Here is a 16,549-nt window from a genome sequence, read left to right as displayed (position 1 = left end):
AGCAGCGGTCCCCAACCTTTCTGGCACAAGGGACCGGTTTCGTGGAAGACAATTTTTCCACAGACGGGCTGGGGATGGTTCAGCCGGTAATGCAAGCAATGGGAGCGATGGGGAGCGGAAGATGAAGCTTCGGTCGCTCGCCCGCCACTCACCTCCTGCTGTGCGGCCCGGTTCCTAACAGGCCACAGACTGGTAGCAGTCCGCGGCCCAGGGGTTGAGGACCCCTGCTCTAGAGGTTTGATTCGTTACTCAATAAAATGGGCTATCAGGGGATAAGCCCAAACATAGCAAGGAAACAAACTTTTATGATGCTTGTTTGGCTACATGCATGCACCTATCTTAGGATAAAGGAGTGGCAAAAGATGGGAAACTCGGGTAACCCTATCTCCCAGATACATCTAAAGACCTACTCTCAGCAATTATGCCAGGTTGCTACTTCTAACAGAGCTGATGATCACAGATTGGGCCACAAAGCTGGGGCAAGGTTATCTGGTTCTCAAGTTTCTTTTGTGCCCACCAATCTTAAGAATAAATGATGCTTTCACTAACCTGCCTTCCTCCTTCTATAGGTACAAAGAAACAAAATATATTTATTAGATAGAATATATTCCCAGGTAAGTGGTGAGTGTTGGGAAAGCAGTCATGAGCTGTCAAGGATAACCAATGATGAATGTTATTAGACAGGGAGCCACTGTTCTAAGCCTTGATTAAAAATAACCATCCAGTAAGTTTATATAATTTTAGGTGCCAAAATTCACTTTAAAAAAGAATAACTGGGAAACCCTACATTTAATTCTGAAACTCTTCAGGTAGCCATTACTAAGCTGAGCTTGTTTCCTTAACTGTAAAATGGAACTGCAACCTTAACTTTTCTCAGGTCCTCAGATGAAATACTGTGAAGGTATAGAGTAATACTATATGGCACAAAGCAAAAAGTTCTTTACAAAGGAAGAGAGGGTACTAAATATTAAGAAATCTCTGAATTCTAGATTTTTTTTTTTTTTACTATATCATGTCGAGAAGTGTTTTGGAGAAACCATTTTTACAGTTTTAAGAAGGATTATATAACAGGAGTTTAGTGAACAAATATCAGGAAAACATTAAGTTAAAAAACAATTGTTTCTAACTTCAAAATTTCTCAGAGCTTTGAAAATAACGTATACCATAAATCTCCAAGATGGAAGGACAAGTGAGCAGCACTTTCCAAACTTATATGATCACCTAACCCTTTATCTCTGTGCAACAGTGTTCCACAGAATATACTTTAGGAAAAAAGTCTTCCTAGATTCCTATTATTTGCTTGAATACAAAATCATAAGACACTTTTTCTAGAAGAGGAATTCTTTTCACTAAACACAAATGTTTATAAGCCTTTTTTAGGTTGTCTATTCCAGCTCTAAAATAACATGCCTCCAAATCTGTTAAGGCCAGACCACTAATATACCCTTTTTGCAAAAAGCCATTATGAGTTCCTCATCATTAGGACAGAGAATGAACTCATCAAGTTTTGTAGAAATCAAATACTCCTGTCTCTCAGATACAGATACCTGTTACAGCAGTCAGAAGCTCTTCCCTTGCTGGTTCAGCAACACAGTTTTCTTATACCCTGTGCCAAACAGAATGAAAGGAAGACTTCTGCCATGTGTAATTTTATTACTTACGTAACACTGAATCCCAAACAAAATTGTATACCTGATTAATACAAAAGATCTTGAAGATTAGGTAAGAGGCAGCAACCTGAGATGGAACTGGTATGAGACAAACATGGTAACATTTTTTTTTTTTTTTTTTGCAGTACACGGGCCTCTCACTGTTGTGGCCTCTCCCGTTGCGGAGCACAGACTCCAGACGCGCAGGCTCAGCGGCCATGGCTCATGGGCCTAGCTGCTCTGCGGCATGTGGGATCCTCCCAGACCAGGGCACGAACCCTTGTCCCCTGCATCGGCAGGCAGACTCTCAACCACTGCGCCACCAAGGAAGCCCCATGGTAACATTTTAAAATAGTAACATCAGCTAAAATACTGAGAGAGAAATGGCTGCAGAATTCAAACCTAGTACTGTCTATTTTTATGAATGTTATAAAAGCATCTGTTAGAAACTGGTGGCAATGGCAAACAGTCCTACACCAGTTCTTAAATCTTCTCTTACAGCTGGCAGAAAGGAGTACAAAGTTTGGCAATACTTCGCACGAGCCAAGACTGGTCACAATCTTCTGAGCAGTGCATAAAAAAATGTATCTATAGATTACATCTAAGAGTTCATTTTACAACTCTTTACGAGATTACTGCAGGCATGCATTTGTAAGTTGTGGGCGTGCACGATGGTTTCTGTGATCTCAGAGCTGCTCCTCGGACCAAACAAGATTAAAATGCTTGAACTTTATCTATGCTAGACCAAAGACGGTCTCTTCTGGGGAGAGAACAGAAACTTCCTCTACAAGGCTATGGGAGCCGGCAATAAGGCTGGGAGGATAAAGCTCCTTACCAATGAACAGGTTGACAGTATGCAACATGGAGCATGACTTGAAAACACTTTAAACTGAGACTACTCGTAGTTCCTTCCTCCCATGGCCGTAATGACATAAAATTCAAAGTACTTCAACAAATTCCTGGTGCTTTTCCATCTTAAGGTAGCTTACCATTTTAGGGCCCCCGTGTCCAGCAAAAGTGGATGGAATAGCCCACCTAAACCTTTATCTGATATGTTGACCCCTTCCCAGAACCTTTGGAGGAATGAGGTTACTTTACAGGAAACGCAGATTCTCCATAAGGAATACATACTAAGTCACACTAGTAAATAATGGTGTTTCTAACATCTCTTAGAAACTGGCAAGGGGACAGAAGTCCATTACCAGCCCCCAGACTCACCCACTCCCATACATCTTCGATGACAGAGACATCAATAGCAACAGTGAGTTTATACATAAAGAACAAGTGAGGCAGAGGTAAAGGCAAAAGCAGTGTCAGTGTCTGAGTGTAGGCAATGGTGCTTTGATTATACCCATATAAACTCTTCAGTCCCTTTTAGTTATCCCCAACTCAGCTCTTAAGCCGTAGATTTTTGCTGCAGAGAACTCAGATGTGATGTAGTTGCTCCAGTAACTGTTTTGACAGTACTGCATGTCAATACTGGGAATAGTTTCTAATCAATTTAATCTGCACACGGAACTTTAGTAGAACAAGAAGTTTATTACTCCCACTCAGTAGTTCCTGGGGGCTTTGATGTTAAGTCATACATAATTCGAGAAATACCAGGAATCTTCTTAATCTCAGTGACCATCTTTAACACCACCTGTTATAAAACAAAGATTATAAATAAAGAGCCAGGGTCCACTGTGTGTCTAACAGACTTAGAAGTCCTGCAATTGTAATTTGAAATTAAAACACAATCTATTTTTACTATTGTCCTCTCTGTATATGGGATATATTTATGATTAATTTATGTAGTGATGCTCTATAGATTTAAGTGACTTAAATTCAGTACTACTCAAAGTGCAGTCTACAAGTCATGTTTGTTACTGGTCCATAACAAGTGTTTAGAAGCATTTATGGCAATTTGACATTGTTGTGGCATCCAAGTATCTAATTTTACGGGTTTATGCCAATGCTTCACAAATTATCTGTGGTTTACAACATCGAGGCCACCAAGGTGGCACATAATGCAAGGTAATAATAATCATTGCTATATGTATAGACAAGGAAGGCCTTGTCACTTGACTGGCCAGAGACTTGGCAAATGTGAGCCTAAGGGAAAACAGACTCTAAGCCACATTCCCCAACCCAGCTATCTAGCTATATATAATCAGAGCCCTGTATTAGAGTCCTGGAACAGTGGTCCAACTAATAAAGTCTCGCTTTGACTTTCATTTGCCATTATGCAAATAGCTCCTCTGGAACACTCTAGTGGAGGGATAATAAGAAAGGAAGATGGTGATCAAAACTGCAATTGCTAATAGGCAGAGCAACAAGAAATTCATGGGTGCCTGGCCATAACGCCATCAAATCTCACCCTTATGTCTAATAAACTCTTCCTCACTCTTAGTGTTTTCTTCTCTACTTGGAGGATACTATTTATAAAGTAGAGGTTGGCAAAATTAGATGAAATGATAGATTAGAGTTGGTGATTCTCCACATAGTAATCAGACATCTGGAGTTTAATAAACTTAAGGCCTTTTTCTACTATAGTGTATTAAACAACCAATTATGTGGAGATTAAAAAGAGCCTATTTTACGAACAGAAAACCAACCTCAGGAATACCAACATTGCCATAGCCTATTCCATTCACCATTATTATAAAATGTATAAGGTATTAAAAATGTACATTAGGAAAAAAAAGTATAAGTTACCTCTACAGGGATCTCATTGCCAGGGGTTGCAGGTATACCAGTCATGAAATCACTAGTAATAAAGGTTCGAATAACCACGGATCTCTGGCATGAAGGCTGCTTCTGAAGTGGGTCCCGATCAAAATGTAAAGGTGTCAAAATCACCGGCATCTGGCTGATTTTCCCAGCATACCCTAAAGAAAGGAAGTTAACATGTAGAACCAATCACCACACCATAGAAAAGCACTCTCTGCTCAATTAAATCCCCCCAGACAGATCTAAAATCGCACACATACACACACCACTTCTTGGGACTGTCATCATGTACTGTTTTTAGCTACTCTCATAGCACTGTAAGTAAACATAATCACAAATACAAATTACAGAATTTGATGACTGCAGTGATATGTTACAGTGATGTGATATAAAGTCAATTCATTATTCATAGTAGTTATCTTCTATACTGCAGACACTGAATAAGAAAATACTGAACCTCTAACCCTAGGGGAAATACAGAGTTAGGTTCCTGACCACTTTCATCAACTGATTAATACATATCTTTGCTTATGTGTGTGTCTGTTTAAAGACACCTTATGCAATATTTATTGTAGGTTCATTAACGTTGAGCTCACAGCCAATGGCACTATAACTCATGCCTGAATGAATCTTATCTAACAAACCTATTTTCTCAGTAAGTTACATCACAGCCTTCCTGTGCTTAGGAACCTAGACAGCACCTCAGCACTATTTTAAACAGTGAAATCACCAACAAAAAGCACGAAAATGCAAAAAACATGTCATTAAATAGACCACAAAAGGGACACTTGTTTATAGAAAGAGCTGAAACAAGAAGGCAGAGAATTGCCTTGTTCAACCTCAGCTGGGAACATATGAGTTGAGCAACTCAAATTTTCTGCCACTTTGTACATGTCCGCAAATGACCACAAAGATGAATAAATTTTATACAGATAAGGCAATGTCACAGAACTACCCAAAGAATTAAATAATAAAACTAAAAGCTGAGTCCTCCTACTAGAAATAATAATGCCATGCTTCCAAAATCTAGTTAGAGCATTCAGTGATGAACAAAACGGGCAGCTTACCAGACTCCCTGAGAATGTTATGGGCCTCAAAATCAGCTTGGCGTAAAGTACTGAGCACCCCTGTTGTCAAGAAAGTGGGAGTAACATCTGTAGGAGGTTCTTTAACTGGTGAGCCAAATATATAGACAACTCTAGAAGGGGGTAGTGAAAATTACAGAGAAAATACGTTTTAGTAAGAGAAGCAAAGCACATAAAATAACATTCTTTCCATTTGTTCTTAGGCCCCTCTCTTACCCACTTCAAATTCCCAAATGGGTAGGATAGGATATAAGATTATAGAAGGGTCTCTATTCTATGAACCTTCCTCAAAGTATATTTTCTGGAATACTAGTATCTCAGAACGTGCAAAGATGTAAGTGATTATCACAATCCTCTTTCCATTTAATGTACTGGATAGAAGTGTATCCCCAAAACTTCATGTCCACCTGGAATCTGTGGGTGAAAATAGGGTCCTTGTAAAGGTAATCAAACAAAGGTCATAATGGTGTTTGGGGGGATTAATCCAATGACTGGTGGGTGTTCTTCTAAGAAGAAGGAAATCTGTAAACACAGCCACATGGAGAAAAGACAGCCATGTAAAGATGGAGACAAAGATTGGAGTTACACTGCCACAAGCCAACGACTGCCAGCAAACAACAGAAACTACGAAGAGACGAGGAAGGATTCTCCCTCTGGAGCCTTCTGAGAGAGCCATGGCCCTGCTGACACCACCCTTGATTTCAGACTTATAGCCTTCAATAGCCTCCAGAACTGTGAGATAATAGATTTCTGTTGTTTTAAGCCTTCCAGTTTGTGGAAATTTGTTACAGTAGCCCTAGGAAATTCCTGGGGAAATACCAAATTAAATAAATAGGTTTTATAACAAAACCTCAGAAACTATAATATGCGCTAGAAGCTTCCAAGATGAGACTACAGTGAATTTCCCAAACTTATTTGACTGCCAACTCAACCTTTTTTTTCTTTTTTTTACATTTTGGAAAACACTGATCCCAAAGAAAGGTTAAGAATATCACCAAAGTTAAGACTTGGTTGAAAAGGAATGACTTACTACTGCTTCAAGTAAATGTCTGTTTGAAACTTATGAAAGTATGCTGCAGATGTTAATAAAAGTAGGATTTGGAAGGTAGCTTGAGGAAATTAGGATCAAATAATTACAACAATTCAAGGGGAATCTTGCCAATGGTTTGAGGAATCTGTTCTACAACCTTCACCCAGAAAACAAGAGAGAGAAGGGGTAGGGATGAGTGCCACCTGGCTCTTTCCAATCCAACTCCAGCCAGCAGGCAACTGTCCCTTTTCCTTAGCCCTACTGTCTTTAGCAGAGAAAATAAATCTCCCCTGTAACTACCATGGTGAAGTTTAATAATGCTTTTTTCTTAATAGGTACTTAAAATAAAACATATGGAAGAAAAAAACATCAGATTAAAACCACCACTACCACCAAATACTTCATTGCCTCCTTCCAAACATACTGTCACAAGAAGCGTTTTGTTCCATGCATAGAAAGTAGGCCACACTTCTTTTAAACAAAATAGTTCCTAGAGCTCATAAACAATCCTTAGAGGAAAAAAGCAACTATGCAAGAGAATGCCATGAACTTGCTCCTTTTTCTTTTATTTTGTTCAAACAAGAGTGATCATAGAATGTACAGGGATAGGCAGCCTTCCAGTAAAACTGGAACCGTCCCTCTCTATATAAAGATTCCAGCATGCAAATTAGGGGGGAAAGACTGGTAAAAATGGAAAGCTTTTTTTTTTTTCTTTCTTTTTTTAAATTCCAATTCCCAAAAAAAGACCCTGGCAAAGAAATCAAAAATTCACCAACACCCTTTAAGGGCTTGCTAGGTTCATATTTAAAATCTAGTTTTTTGTTTATTGGTTGTTAGACTTTATTTTTTTCCTTTTTTGGGGAGGGAGGAAGGGTTAAGAATGGAGGGAGAGACAAATGGGGAAAAAAGAAAAGACAGGCAGAGAAACCAGACTATAAAAGGACCGAGATAAAGTTTAAACAAGAGTGAGTGCTCTTCGGCAAAAGAAAAGGACAAAGAGACAGATGAAACAAGAATGTTGTGAAATGAAAAACATATTAATTATGTAGTAAAAGCCGTGGAGCCAAACTTAGTGAAAGGGAATTTTCTGTATGACCTATGAAGTTTATTTAGGTATTAGCATGTTTCAGAAGATGAATTATGAACCATTATTTTAACCAAGACAATTATCTCCATTCAAAACAGGCAATTACAAATTTACCATTATTTATTAATAATTCACCCTTTCAGTGTGTTAAAGGTGCTTCTGTATTTGGGGGCCTTTGGTTCATCTATGCAAGCCTTTTAAAGGACATGTTCCCATCAGTAAAAATGTGATTTCCCTTTGACTTCTTGTCTTGAAGGCCATACCAGCCTACAAATACTAGCCACACCAGTATAGAAATATACATACCCTGCTCAGTAAACACCAACAAGTAGGTTTATACTTTCTGTAGCTAATTTGAGTAAACTGAAATCTCAAGAAATTCTTTTTGGTTGTTAACTGCCTAAAACCCATGAAGAAAATAGAAAAGAGTGAAACAGTGTAAAATAAGATTTAATTAGCAATCTGGTACTAAATGAGTAAGACTTTTGAAATTATAACAGACAATGCTCAGTATTACATAAAGATTATATCAATAAATCAGTTATTGATATATACAACATAAGAAATTAATGTGTAAATTAAAGGAAAACTGGATCTGAAAAACTAAATTCAAATTTTTTTAAACACTTAACGCTGTTACTTTGACGATATCTGGCATATGTCTCTTTCTTTTGATTTACTCTGGAATTATTATTAAATTGACTAAGTCCCTAACAGTAATTCTATAACCTGTACAATTCTTTCAATCCTTCTGGAATAAAACATCTAATCATAAAACAGGTAGTGTAAATTGCTAATTGGGAAGACATGTTTTTAAAGCTGTCTTTAGTATTTCATATTACAATTAAAAACCTTCCTATTTCTCAAGCAAAAAATATTTTAATAAGCAGATGATTGCACTGTGATGAAGGAACAAAGTACAAGGTATTATTAAATATCTGCTGGATTATGACCTAAGCACATACCTGTATCTACACTTGAGCCACTGCTCTTTCAACATGGGAAGACCTTAAAAAAACCACATCCTTCCATTACATTTCACCCCACCACCACCTGCAGAACACACCTGTTAATGTTGTGACACATGCGAGGTATAAGTCTAGCCAGGAAAATAAGAGATTCCCAGTCAGGCTCATCCTTACTGGAGATTCCACACACATAACTATAAGAACGACAGTCACCCTGAAAATAAAAATACAATTGATAATTTTAATGATTTTACAGAATTCAAAAGATGGACTGGAAAATATTTCATGCATGATGACACCATTAATAGCAATTTTTTAAACAAAAATATGCTTGACTATAAGTATATATGGATAGTTTGCTAATGATATAAACAAATCCTAAATTAAAATCCCCTATTTAACAGTTTTTTGTATTATTTATTTATTCATTATTTTTGGCTGCATCGGGTCTTAGTTGAGGCATGTGGGATCTTTCACTGCGGCACGTGGGCTCTTCATTGTGCTGTGCGGGTTTTGTCTTCTCTAGTTGTGGCGCGCAGGCTCCAGGGCCCGTGAGCTCTGTAGCTGTGGTGTGCGGGTTCCAGAGCACGTGGGCTCTGTAGTTTGTGGCACGTGGGCTCTCTAGTTGAGGCGCACAAGCTCAGCAGTGTGGGCTTAGTTGCCCCGCATCATGTGGGATCTTAGTTGCCTGACCAGGGATCGAACCCGTGTCCCCTACACTGGAAGGCGGACTCCTTACCACTGGACCACCAGGGAAGTCCCTAACATCCCCTGTTAAATTCTACCTAAATCAGCTCAGACATTAAAAAGAAGTGTCACGGTAATTTCAATAATTTATTCAACATACACCAGAGATCCACTGGGATTTCATTCCAAAGACAAGATCTGCCAAATCCTTTAGATGGATAAAGGATTCTCAAGTCAGATATAAAAATAATTTATTCCTTTATAATAAGAAAGTTAATTTTAAAATAAGTGAATAAAATTGATAATATTGATTCCCTTTTCCTCTGTCCTATTTAATCCAAGTCATTTACTTAAAAAAAAATTTAAACTGAAAACAACTTAAAAGTAAGATTCATTAGATAACTACCTAATACACAGTAAACTTAAGAATTCAGACTATTTGAATGATAATATAATAGTATTTATCAAAGTTTAAAATGTACATGCTCTTTAATCCTGAAAATATTACTGAAATACATGAATAACTGCTTGAAAAAATAAGATACTACTTGCTGAAATGCCTATAATAGTGACAAAGTGAAAATGGTTTAAATGTCCATTGGTAGGGGAATGATTAAATAAATTATGGTATAATCATACATGGAATATAAGGCAGCAGTTAAGAATAAGAATCTACTTGCAATGGCATGAAAAGAAGTTCATGATGTTCAGTTAAAAGAAAAAGGTGATGAAAAAGGTGTCAATAATTCCCTTTCATTTTCTTTCTAAATGGTTCTGGAGGGAACATTTAACTGGAGAGCAGAAATAGGGAGAATTACTTTTTAAATGTACTGTACATTTTTTTTTTTTTACAAATGCAGTTTATTTTGGTATTTAGAAAATAAACTTCATTGCTATACTAACCATGAATTATGATTTTTATCTGGACTTCTAAGAGTCTCAGCTTCAAAGGCCTAAGAGACTAGATAAAGTTAAGATAACCAACAACAAAAGAAACTTCTATTTTGATGGGAAAAATAGTGGAGCCTGAATGAGCTTCATTTTTTTAAATTGAAGTGTAATTATTACAATGTTGTGTTAGTTTCAAGTGTACAGCAAAGTGATTCAGTTATATATATATATATATATAAAAAAAACTCTTTTTCAGATTCTTTTCCATTACAGGTTATAGTTCCCTGTACTATACAGTTGTTTACCTATTTCATATATAATAGTGTATATATATGTTAATCATATTTTTTAAAAAAGAAATCACTCATCCAACAAATTATATTTATTTATTTATCCATAGCATTATCTATGAACTTATCAAAAAAGGGGAATGGGGAACTAGTTCAATTCCCTGCCTAGCAGGAGTTAGCATACACAGCTGGAAGTTTTCTATAATAGATCTACTTAGGACTGGAAAAAACAAAAACAAAAACAAAAAAACCCACTTGTCTGCTCTTCTATTTTTATATAGTAAGGTAATATCTGCCTGAAATATCATACGATGAGTTTCAAAATGAATCTGTATATGATAAATGAGATAATCCATACACCACTGAAAGAAAATTATTCCTACAATTCCAGGAATGGTTATTTCAACATGATTTAAAAACAATATAAGTAGCTTTCACATAGGGCCTTTAAAAAGAGGGAGAAGAGGGGAAATAGCTGGCCCTATCATTTCCATGAACTAAAATATTTTAGTTTAATTTTAAAGTAACGATGAATTTTTATTGTCTTATTTACAAACAGAGCTACATGAATTCAGGAGAAAGAGGAATTTAAAAGGATGGCTCAGATTCACATATTTATGGAAAAGAGTGTATATTAAGTTTTAGATGAACAATCTCTAAAATGTATTTAATTTCTTCCCATGCATAATTCTACTATAAGAGAACATTATAAACACATTAACCCACTTAACTGGCACTTGCACCATTTTGAGTTGAATTATTGACACCTTTTCTAGTTTTCATTTAACTTCAAATTCTAAATCACTGAAAAGAAACCTTCCTCTTCCCTAGATTCCCAAGCTTTTTTCCCCCAGAAACTCACCCGATGATCATATAAATAAAGAACTTAATATAATCTATGAATAGCATTTCAAAAATGAGAACTATATTACAGTCACATGCTTTTACAATTGGAAAGACAGAACATACTGAAAATGTTAGTTGTACATTATCACAGCTAAGAGAGAGAGAGGGAGAGACGGGACATGTTGAAGAGGCAGAGGACACTGGTTTAAGGAATACACAAGCTGAGAATAATGCGTAAATGGTGTAACATGTACATCTGGGGGCCTTCTTGCAGTTAGAGACTTCTAAAGCCACAGAATATTTCACATCAAGAAGGATAAATGAGGACATGACCTCTCGGTACCTGTTCTTCAAGGCAGAAGCAAGCAAGCCAATCCTATAGCAAATCACTCTTTGAATTTTTTTTTACTTTTGATACAGATGACAGGTATTTCAAGTCTATAAAATCTCAGCCTGAATATTTAGTTCCTATTACCTTATTCACTTCATAAACATTCTATAAAATATTGCCTTTTTACATTTTTAAACTTGGTGTATATACTTTTGTATTTCATTTTCCTAAGACATTCCTATTTCAATATTAGCAAAAAGAGCAGCAGAAAGTTATGTCACAGGTCAATGAAGTCACACAACTCACCTGCACACCCACAGTTTTAATTGGTAGCAGGAAGGCATTCAGTGAATGCAGACTTGTAATTTGCATCAGCTTCTCCTGATCCTCTTCTGTTGTGCAGGCTTTGACTCTCTGTAATAGTGTATGTGGCTAGGAAAACCAAAGACACACTCCTCAGGGTTTCAAGAAATAACAGCATTCACTCTTTTGGTACATTTTACTATCTTATGTATCTACACTTTCTGGTTTATAGCAATAGATTCTATTTGGTATTTCTCTCTGACTTGTGTGTGCTATGCAGTGTGTCAGAATTTCATTTCTGAGCGCCAGGGCTATGAGAAGTTAAATATCAGGACAAGAAACACAGATTAGATTTACATACATGGAGGCTTTAATCCTCTGTCAACAGCAAGGGACACCTCACGTGAGTCAAACCTTCTCCTTATCTCTAAGGAAACTTTTTGCCATAAAGTCAACTTTGTCTGAAATTAATATATCTCTACCTACTTCCTTTTTTTTGGTTTATTTGCCTGGTGTATGTTTTTCTGTTCTTTTACCTTCCCTCTTCCTATCCCTAGGTAAACAGACTATAGTTAGATTTTATTCCTCAATCTAGTTTGACAATTATGTCCTAACTAAAGATGTTAATCCTTTTAATTGTGGGTTAATAATATGGTTGAATTCCATCCTACCATTTAATTCAGTAGTTTCTATTTGCCCCACTTTTTATATTTCTTTCTCCTTTTTTATATTCCTCTGAACTGATGATTTCTCCCAGCTCATTTATTTCCCCTTTACTAGTTGTGAAGTTAAACCCTCTATTTTTATTCTTTATCATTTCCCCTTAAGTGGGGATATTTAACAAAAGAGAATCACCTCTGCCCAACTAGCAAAAAATACAAAGATCTTTGAATGCTTTAACTCCAATTGATCCCCCTGTGGCTTATATGCTATTTTAGCTATATAATGTTATACTATTTTTTTTAAATAAACACCAAAATTTAGATCAGTTTATACAGTCCATGTCTGTTTAATTTTATCCATTTACCATTTTATTTGCTTACCAGTCCCTGTATCTCAGACCTTTTAACTGGTATCCTTTTGCTTCTCCTCAAGTCATTTCTTTAAAACAGTGGTTCTCAACCTTAGCTATACATTCAAATTTCTTAGTATGTTCAGGTCCCATCCCACATCAATTAAATAAATTCTAGGGAGAAGGGGCCCAAGCATAGAATACTTCAAAAGCTCCCCCTGTTGAATCTAATACACAGCCAAGGTTGAGAACCACTGCCTTTATAGTTCCTTAAGTAACAGACTGTTGGTAGTAAATTCTGTTTATGTGAAAATGTCTTTATTTTGCCCTAGTTCTTTGAGACAGTTTATCTACTCACTATTGTTCACAATTATTTTCTCTTGGTACTTTGAATTCTTCCTGCTTTTAACTACTGCTTCCAGTAATAGCCTTTCCTTTATGCAGCAATCAATCTTTTCTTTGCAGCTGCTTTGTCTTTGGTAGCCTGTAGCTTCCATAGTTATGCCTATTAGGTGTCAAATTCTTCTCCTTTATCCTGATTGGGATGTTATTATGCTTCCTGAATCTGAGGCATGGTATCTTTCACCAGTGTGGAGGAATTTCAATACTTTTATCTAGTATCTCCTTCTGGATATACATTAAAGTTGACATTCTCATTCTACATTAACCTCTTTGAACCATATTTTGTCTTTGATGCTTTGTTCCAATTTCTGGATAATTTAACATCGATCTTCACTAATTCTCTCTTTAGCTCTTTTTAATTTTATTTTCATTTCTAGAACGTAATTTTTTTTCAGAGCTCCCCTGTCACTTTTTATAGTCTCTTATATACCTTATTCTTATTAAAAATTGCTTCTTTTAATTCTCAGTACTTTTAAATGTTGCCTATATGCCAATTCCAGTATCTGAAGTGCTTGAGGGTCTTCTACTAGTTGTTTCCACTAGCTCTCATTCATGGTGCCTTACTTTTATATCTATTTTATAGTTTTTTATTGTAAGCTCGTATTTGTTGAAACTCTATTTATGGGAATTCTTTGAGGCCTGGTTGAAGAGACTCCAAAGAGAATTTACATTGCTTTTTGTCTGACAACTGGAAGCACTACCAACCAAAGCCCACTTTAACACAGATTATAAATTTAGGCACCAAATATACAGAAGAACTGGAGACATTTCCATCATCCTCAATTTAGAACTAAAATGATCTCCCTTGCCTTCTTGCAATAAATATGAAAGGGTATTTTAAAATACTTTGTATCTAGTATTTTCAGGGATTCAAGGTATCCAATCTGTTAAAATATATGGAATGGCTGAAAAGAGAAGTCTACATTTAAGAGTGTCTGTAGAATACTTTCTTCATAGTCATTTCCAAAGGTTAAATTACCCTGAAGTTTCAAATAATGAAACCCTAATCAATTTTATTATAAAGACTGGAGTACAGCAAGAATCCATTCAATTCCTTGCACCAATTAGCTATGTCTGCTTAAAGCTCCTATAATAAACAAATTCAACACAAATTATTACCTTTTTAACGCTTGCAGAAAAATCAGCTACTATTTTCAAAATATTGTTGGTTTCAGGAAAATCCTTACAGATATAAGGTTCCTCAGCACATATTACTCTGATTGCCAGGCCTGGACCTAAACAGAAGAGTAACAATGGTATTTAATATAAATGTTATGTTTAATATAAAATTTTAAATAAAAAAAGGTCACTATTCCCAAAATATAAAACACCCCTGCCATTGTATTTTTAACCAGTTTTATTGAAATATAACTGACATATACAATTTAGGTTTTTTAAAGTGTTTAATATGAAATGCAGCTATTAGTTTCCCATCCAACTCATCATTTTTAGAATGCTTCAGTTCTGTTCACATCCATGATATACACCTCTTATTTTAATAGTCCCTGTATTAAGAATCTCAAAATTCTCCAATAAATATTTTTAATTCACAATATACATGCCAATCTATTTAAAATTACTTTCATACACAATCCTTTGCCAACACACGTTAGGGACTGAACGTCTCAAATTACTACAGTTGAAGTTCGTCATATAAACAAGTGCTAATCTCCATATGGGCTATACCTTTGCAACACTGTTTATGGAGGCAATACAGTAGTTAAGAGTAACTAACTCTGAGAAGAGCTTATCGGGGCTAGAATCCTGGTTCCAAACCCAACCTGCATAACTTTTGGCAAACTAGCCTCTGTCCCAAAATTCTCTCAGCTGGACAACAGGATCATAATAGTTTCTATTGTGAGGATCAAATAAGACATGTGTAAAATACTGTATTTAGCAGAATGCCTAGCACATACTAGTACTCAAGAAATGTTAACTATTACTATGCTTTTTCATTTAATTAGACCATTCCCTCAACTCATCACCCAATGACTATTGTAGAGACCTAGAGGTATAAGATTTGAGGTATAAGGTATAAACTGAGGTATAAGATTTGCCAAGCTCAAGAACTCATAACAAAAACAGGTTAAGACTCACAGTCCTAACTTTAACAAATACCACCTCTAATTAATTTTATTTTATGACAGCAAATGACTATTTAAAAACTGAATATTTTCATTTGGTCATGAATTAAATACATACAGCACTGTGCAAAGAAATGGTTCAACCATTCAGACAAGTCAGGGGATAAGGATTTCAGAGAACTGAGTTTTAACCCTGTGGAATACATCATGGTATAGTAGAAAGAACATATAAACCCAATTTCTAACACTAAGAATTGTGTGGCAATGTTATTAAAGTATCTCTTGGCTTTCTCATCTGATGGCAACATTACATGACAATCTGTTTACACAAAGATAATGTAATATATAAATATATATACAATAAAAATGAGTATTTAATAAAATGAAATATATACAGTAAGGCACTAAAAAGAATATTTATTCCCTATCCATCCTTTCCTTTCTTTAAAGTTACATATTCCCTAAGATGATAAATTACTTCAAAACCTGTCTGAATTGATTTTTGTTCAACATGAAGGCATAGTAACAAATCAAACAGAATTCTATTTTTTACCTGGGAATGGATGCCTGGAAACTAACTCTTCTGGAAGTCCAAGTTCTCTGCCTAAGGTTCTTACTTCATCTTTATGAAAATCTTTCAGAGGTTCTATGACTTTTCCCTACAGGGAATAAAAACGCCAATTAATACAAATTAGTAACCAAAATGACATAGAAAACAAAGAGTAACAAATTATTGGCTTTTCCTGTTGTTTTTTACCTTTAAAAATCAGTTTTTAAAACTTCATCTTTTAAAGTATTTCTTCCTATGTGCTTATAAGGAATTAGATATTTTAGTGGTCTTCATATTTCTCTTTGAAATCCATTTTAAACGTAAACCTCTTAAATAGAAATAAATGAGAACAAACCTACCCACCAATCTGATTTAGTTCTCACTGTAATACAAGGAAATCAGAAAATATACTAGTGTTTAAAAATTAAAACTCTCCAAATGATACCATCAAAAAAGTGAAAAGACAACCTACAGAAGGCAAATCATATATCTAATAAAGGGCTGTAACAAGACTATATAAAAAAGAACACATACAATTCAATAATAAAAAGATAAATAAGCCAAGTTAAAAATGGGCAAAAGATCCGAATAGATATTTCTCCAAAGGTGACATATAAGTAGC

At 35.6% G+C, this 16,549-nt stretch overlaps 1 protein-coding gene across 2 annotated transcripts in view; it reads right to left on the bottom strand.

Annotated features, from left to right (window-relative positions):
* Positions 1-3,168: 3,168 nt before the first annotated feature.
* The window catches only part of GMPS (guanine monophosphate synthase), a 114,279-nt gene continuing 100,898 nt past the window's right edge, over positions 3,169-16,549 (bottom strand). For both annotated transcript variants that reach the window (XM_060149875.1, XM_060149874.1), the window contains 7 exons: positions 15,931-16,036; positions 14,413-14,528; positions 11,883-12,008; positions 8,630-8,745; positions 5,429-5,559; positions 4,347-4,519; positions 3,169-3,291 (listed from right to left, as the gene is read on the bottom strand). In XM_060149875.1, coding sequence (XP_060005858.1) covers positions 3,190-3,291; positions 4,347-4,519; positions 5,429-5,559; positions 8,630-8,745; positions 11,883-12,008; positions 14,413-14,528; positions 15,931-16,036 — 870 coding nt within the window. In that variant the 3' untranslated portion in view covers positions 3,169-3,189. The remainder of the gene's footprint in view (positions 3,292-4,346; positions 4,520-5,428; positions 5,560-8,629; positions 8,746-11,882; positions 12,009-14,412; positions 14,529-15,930; positions 16,037-16,549) is intronic.

The sequence above is a fragment of the Lagenorhynchus albirostris genome, chromosome 5, assembly GCF_949774975.1.
Source record: "Lagenorhynchus albirostris chromosome 5, mLagAlb1.1, whole genome shotgun sequence".
NCBI lineage: Eukaryota > Metazoa > Chordata > Mammalia > Artiodactyla > Delphinidae > Lagenorhynchus > Lagenorhynchus albirostris.
Note: the sequence above shows the minus strand (reverse complement) of the source record. Positions and strands in the feature narration are given on the sequence as shown.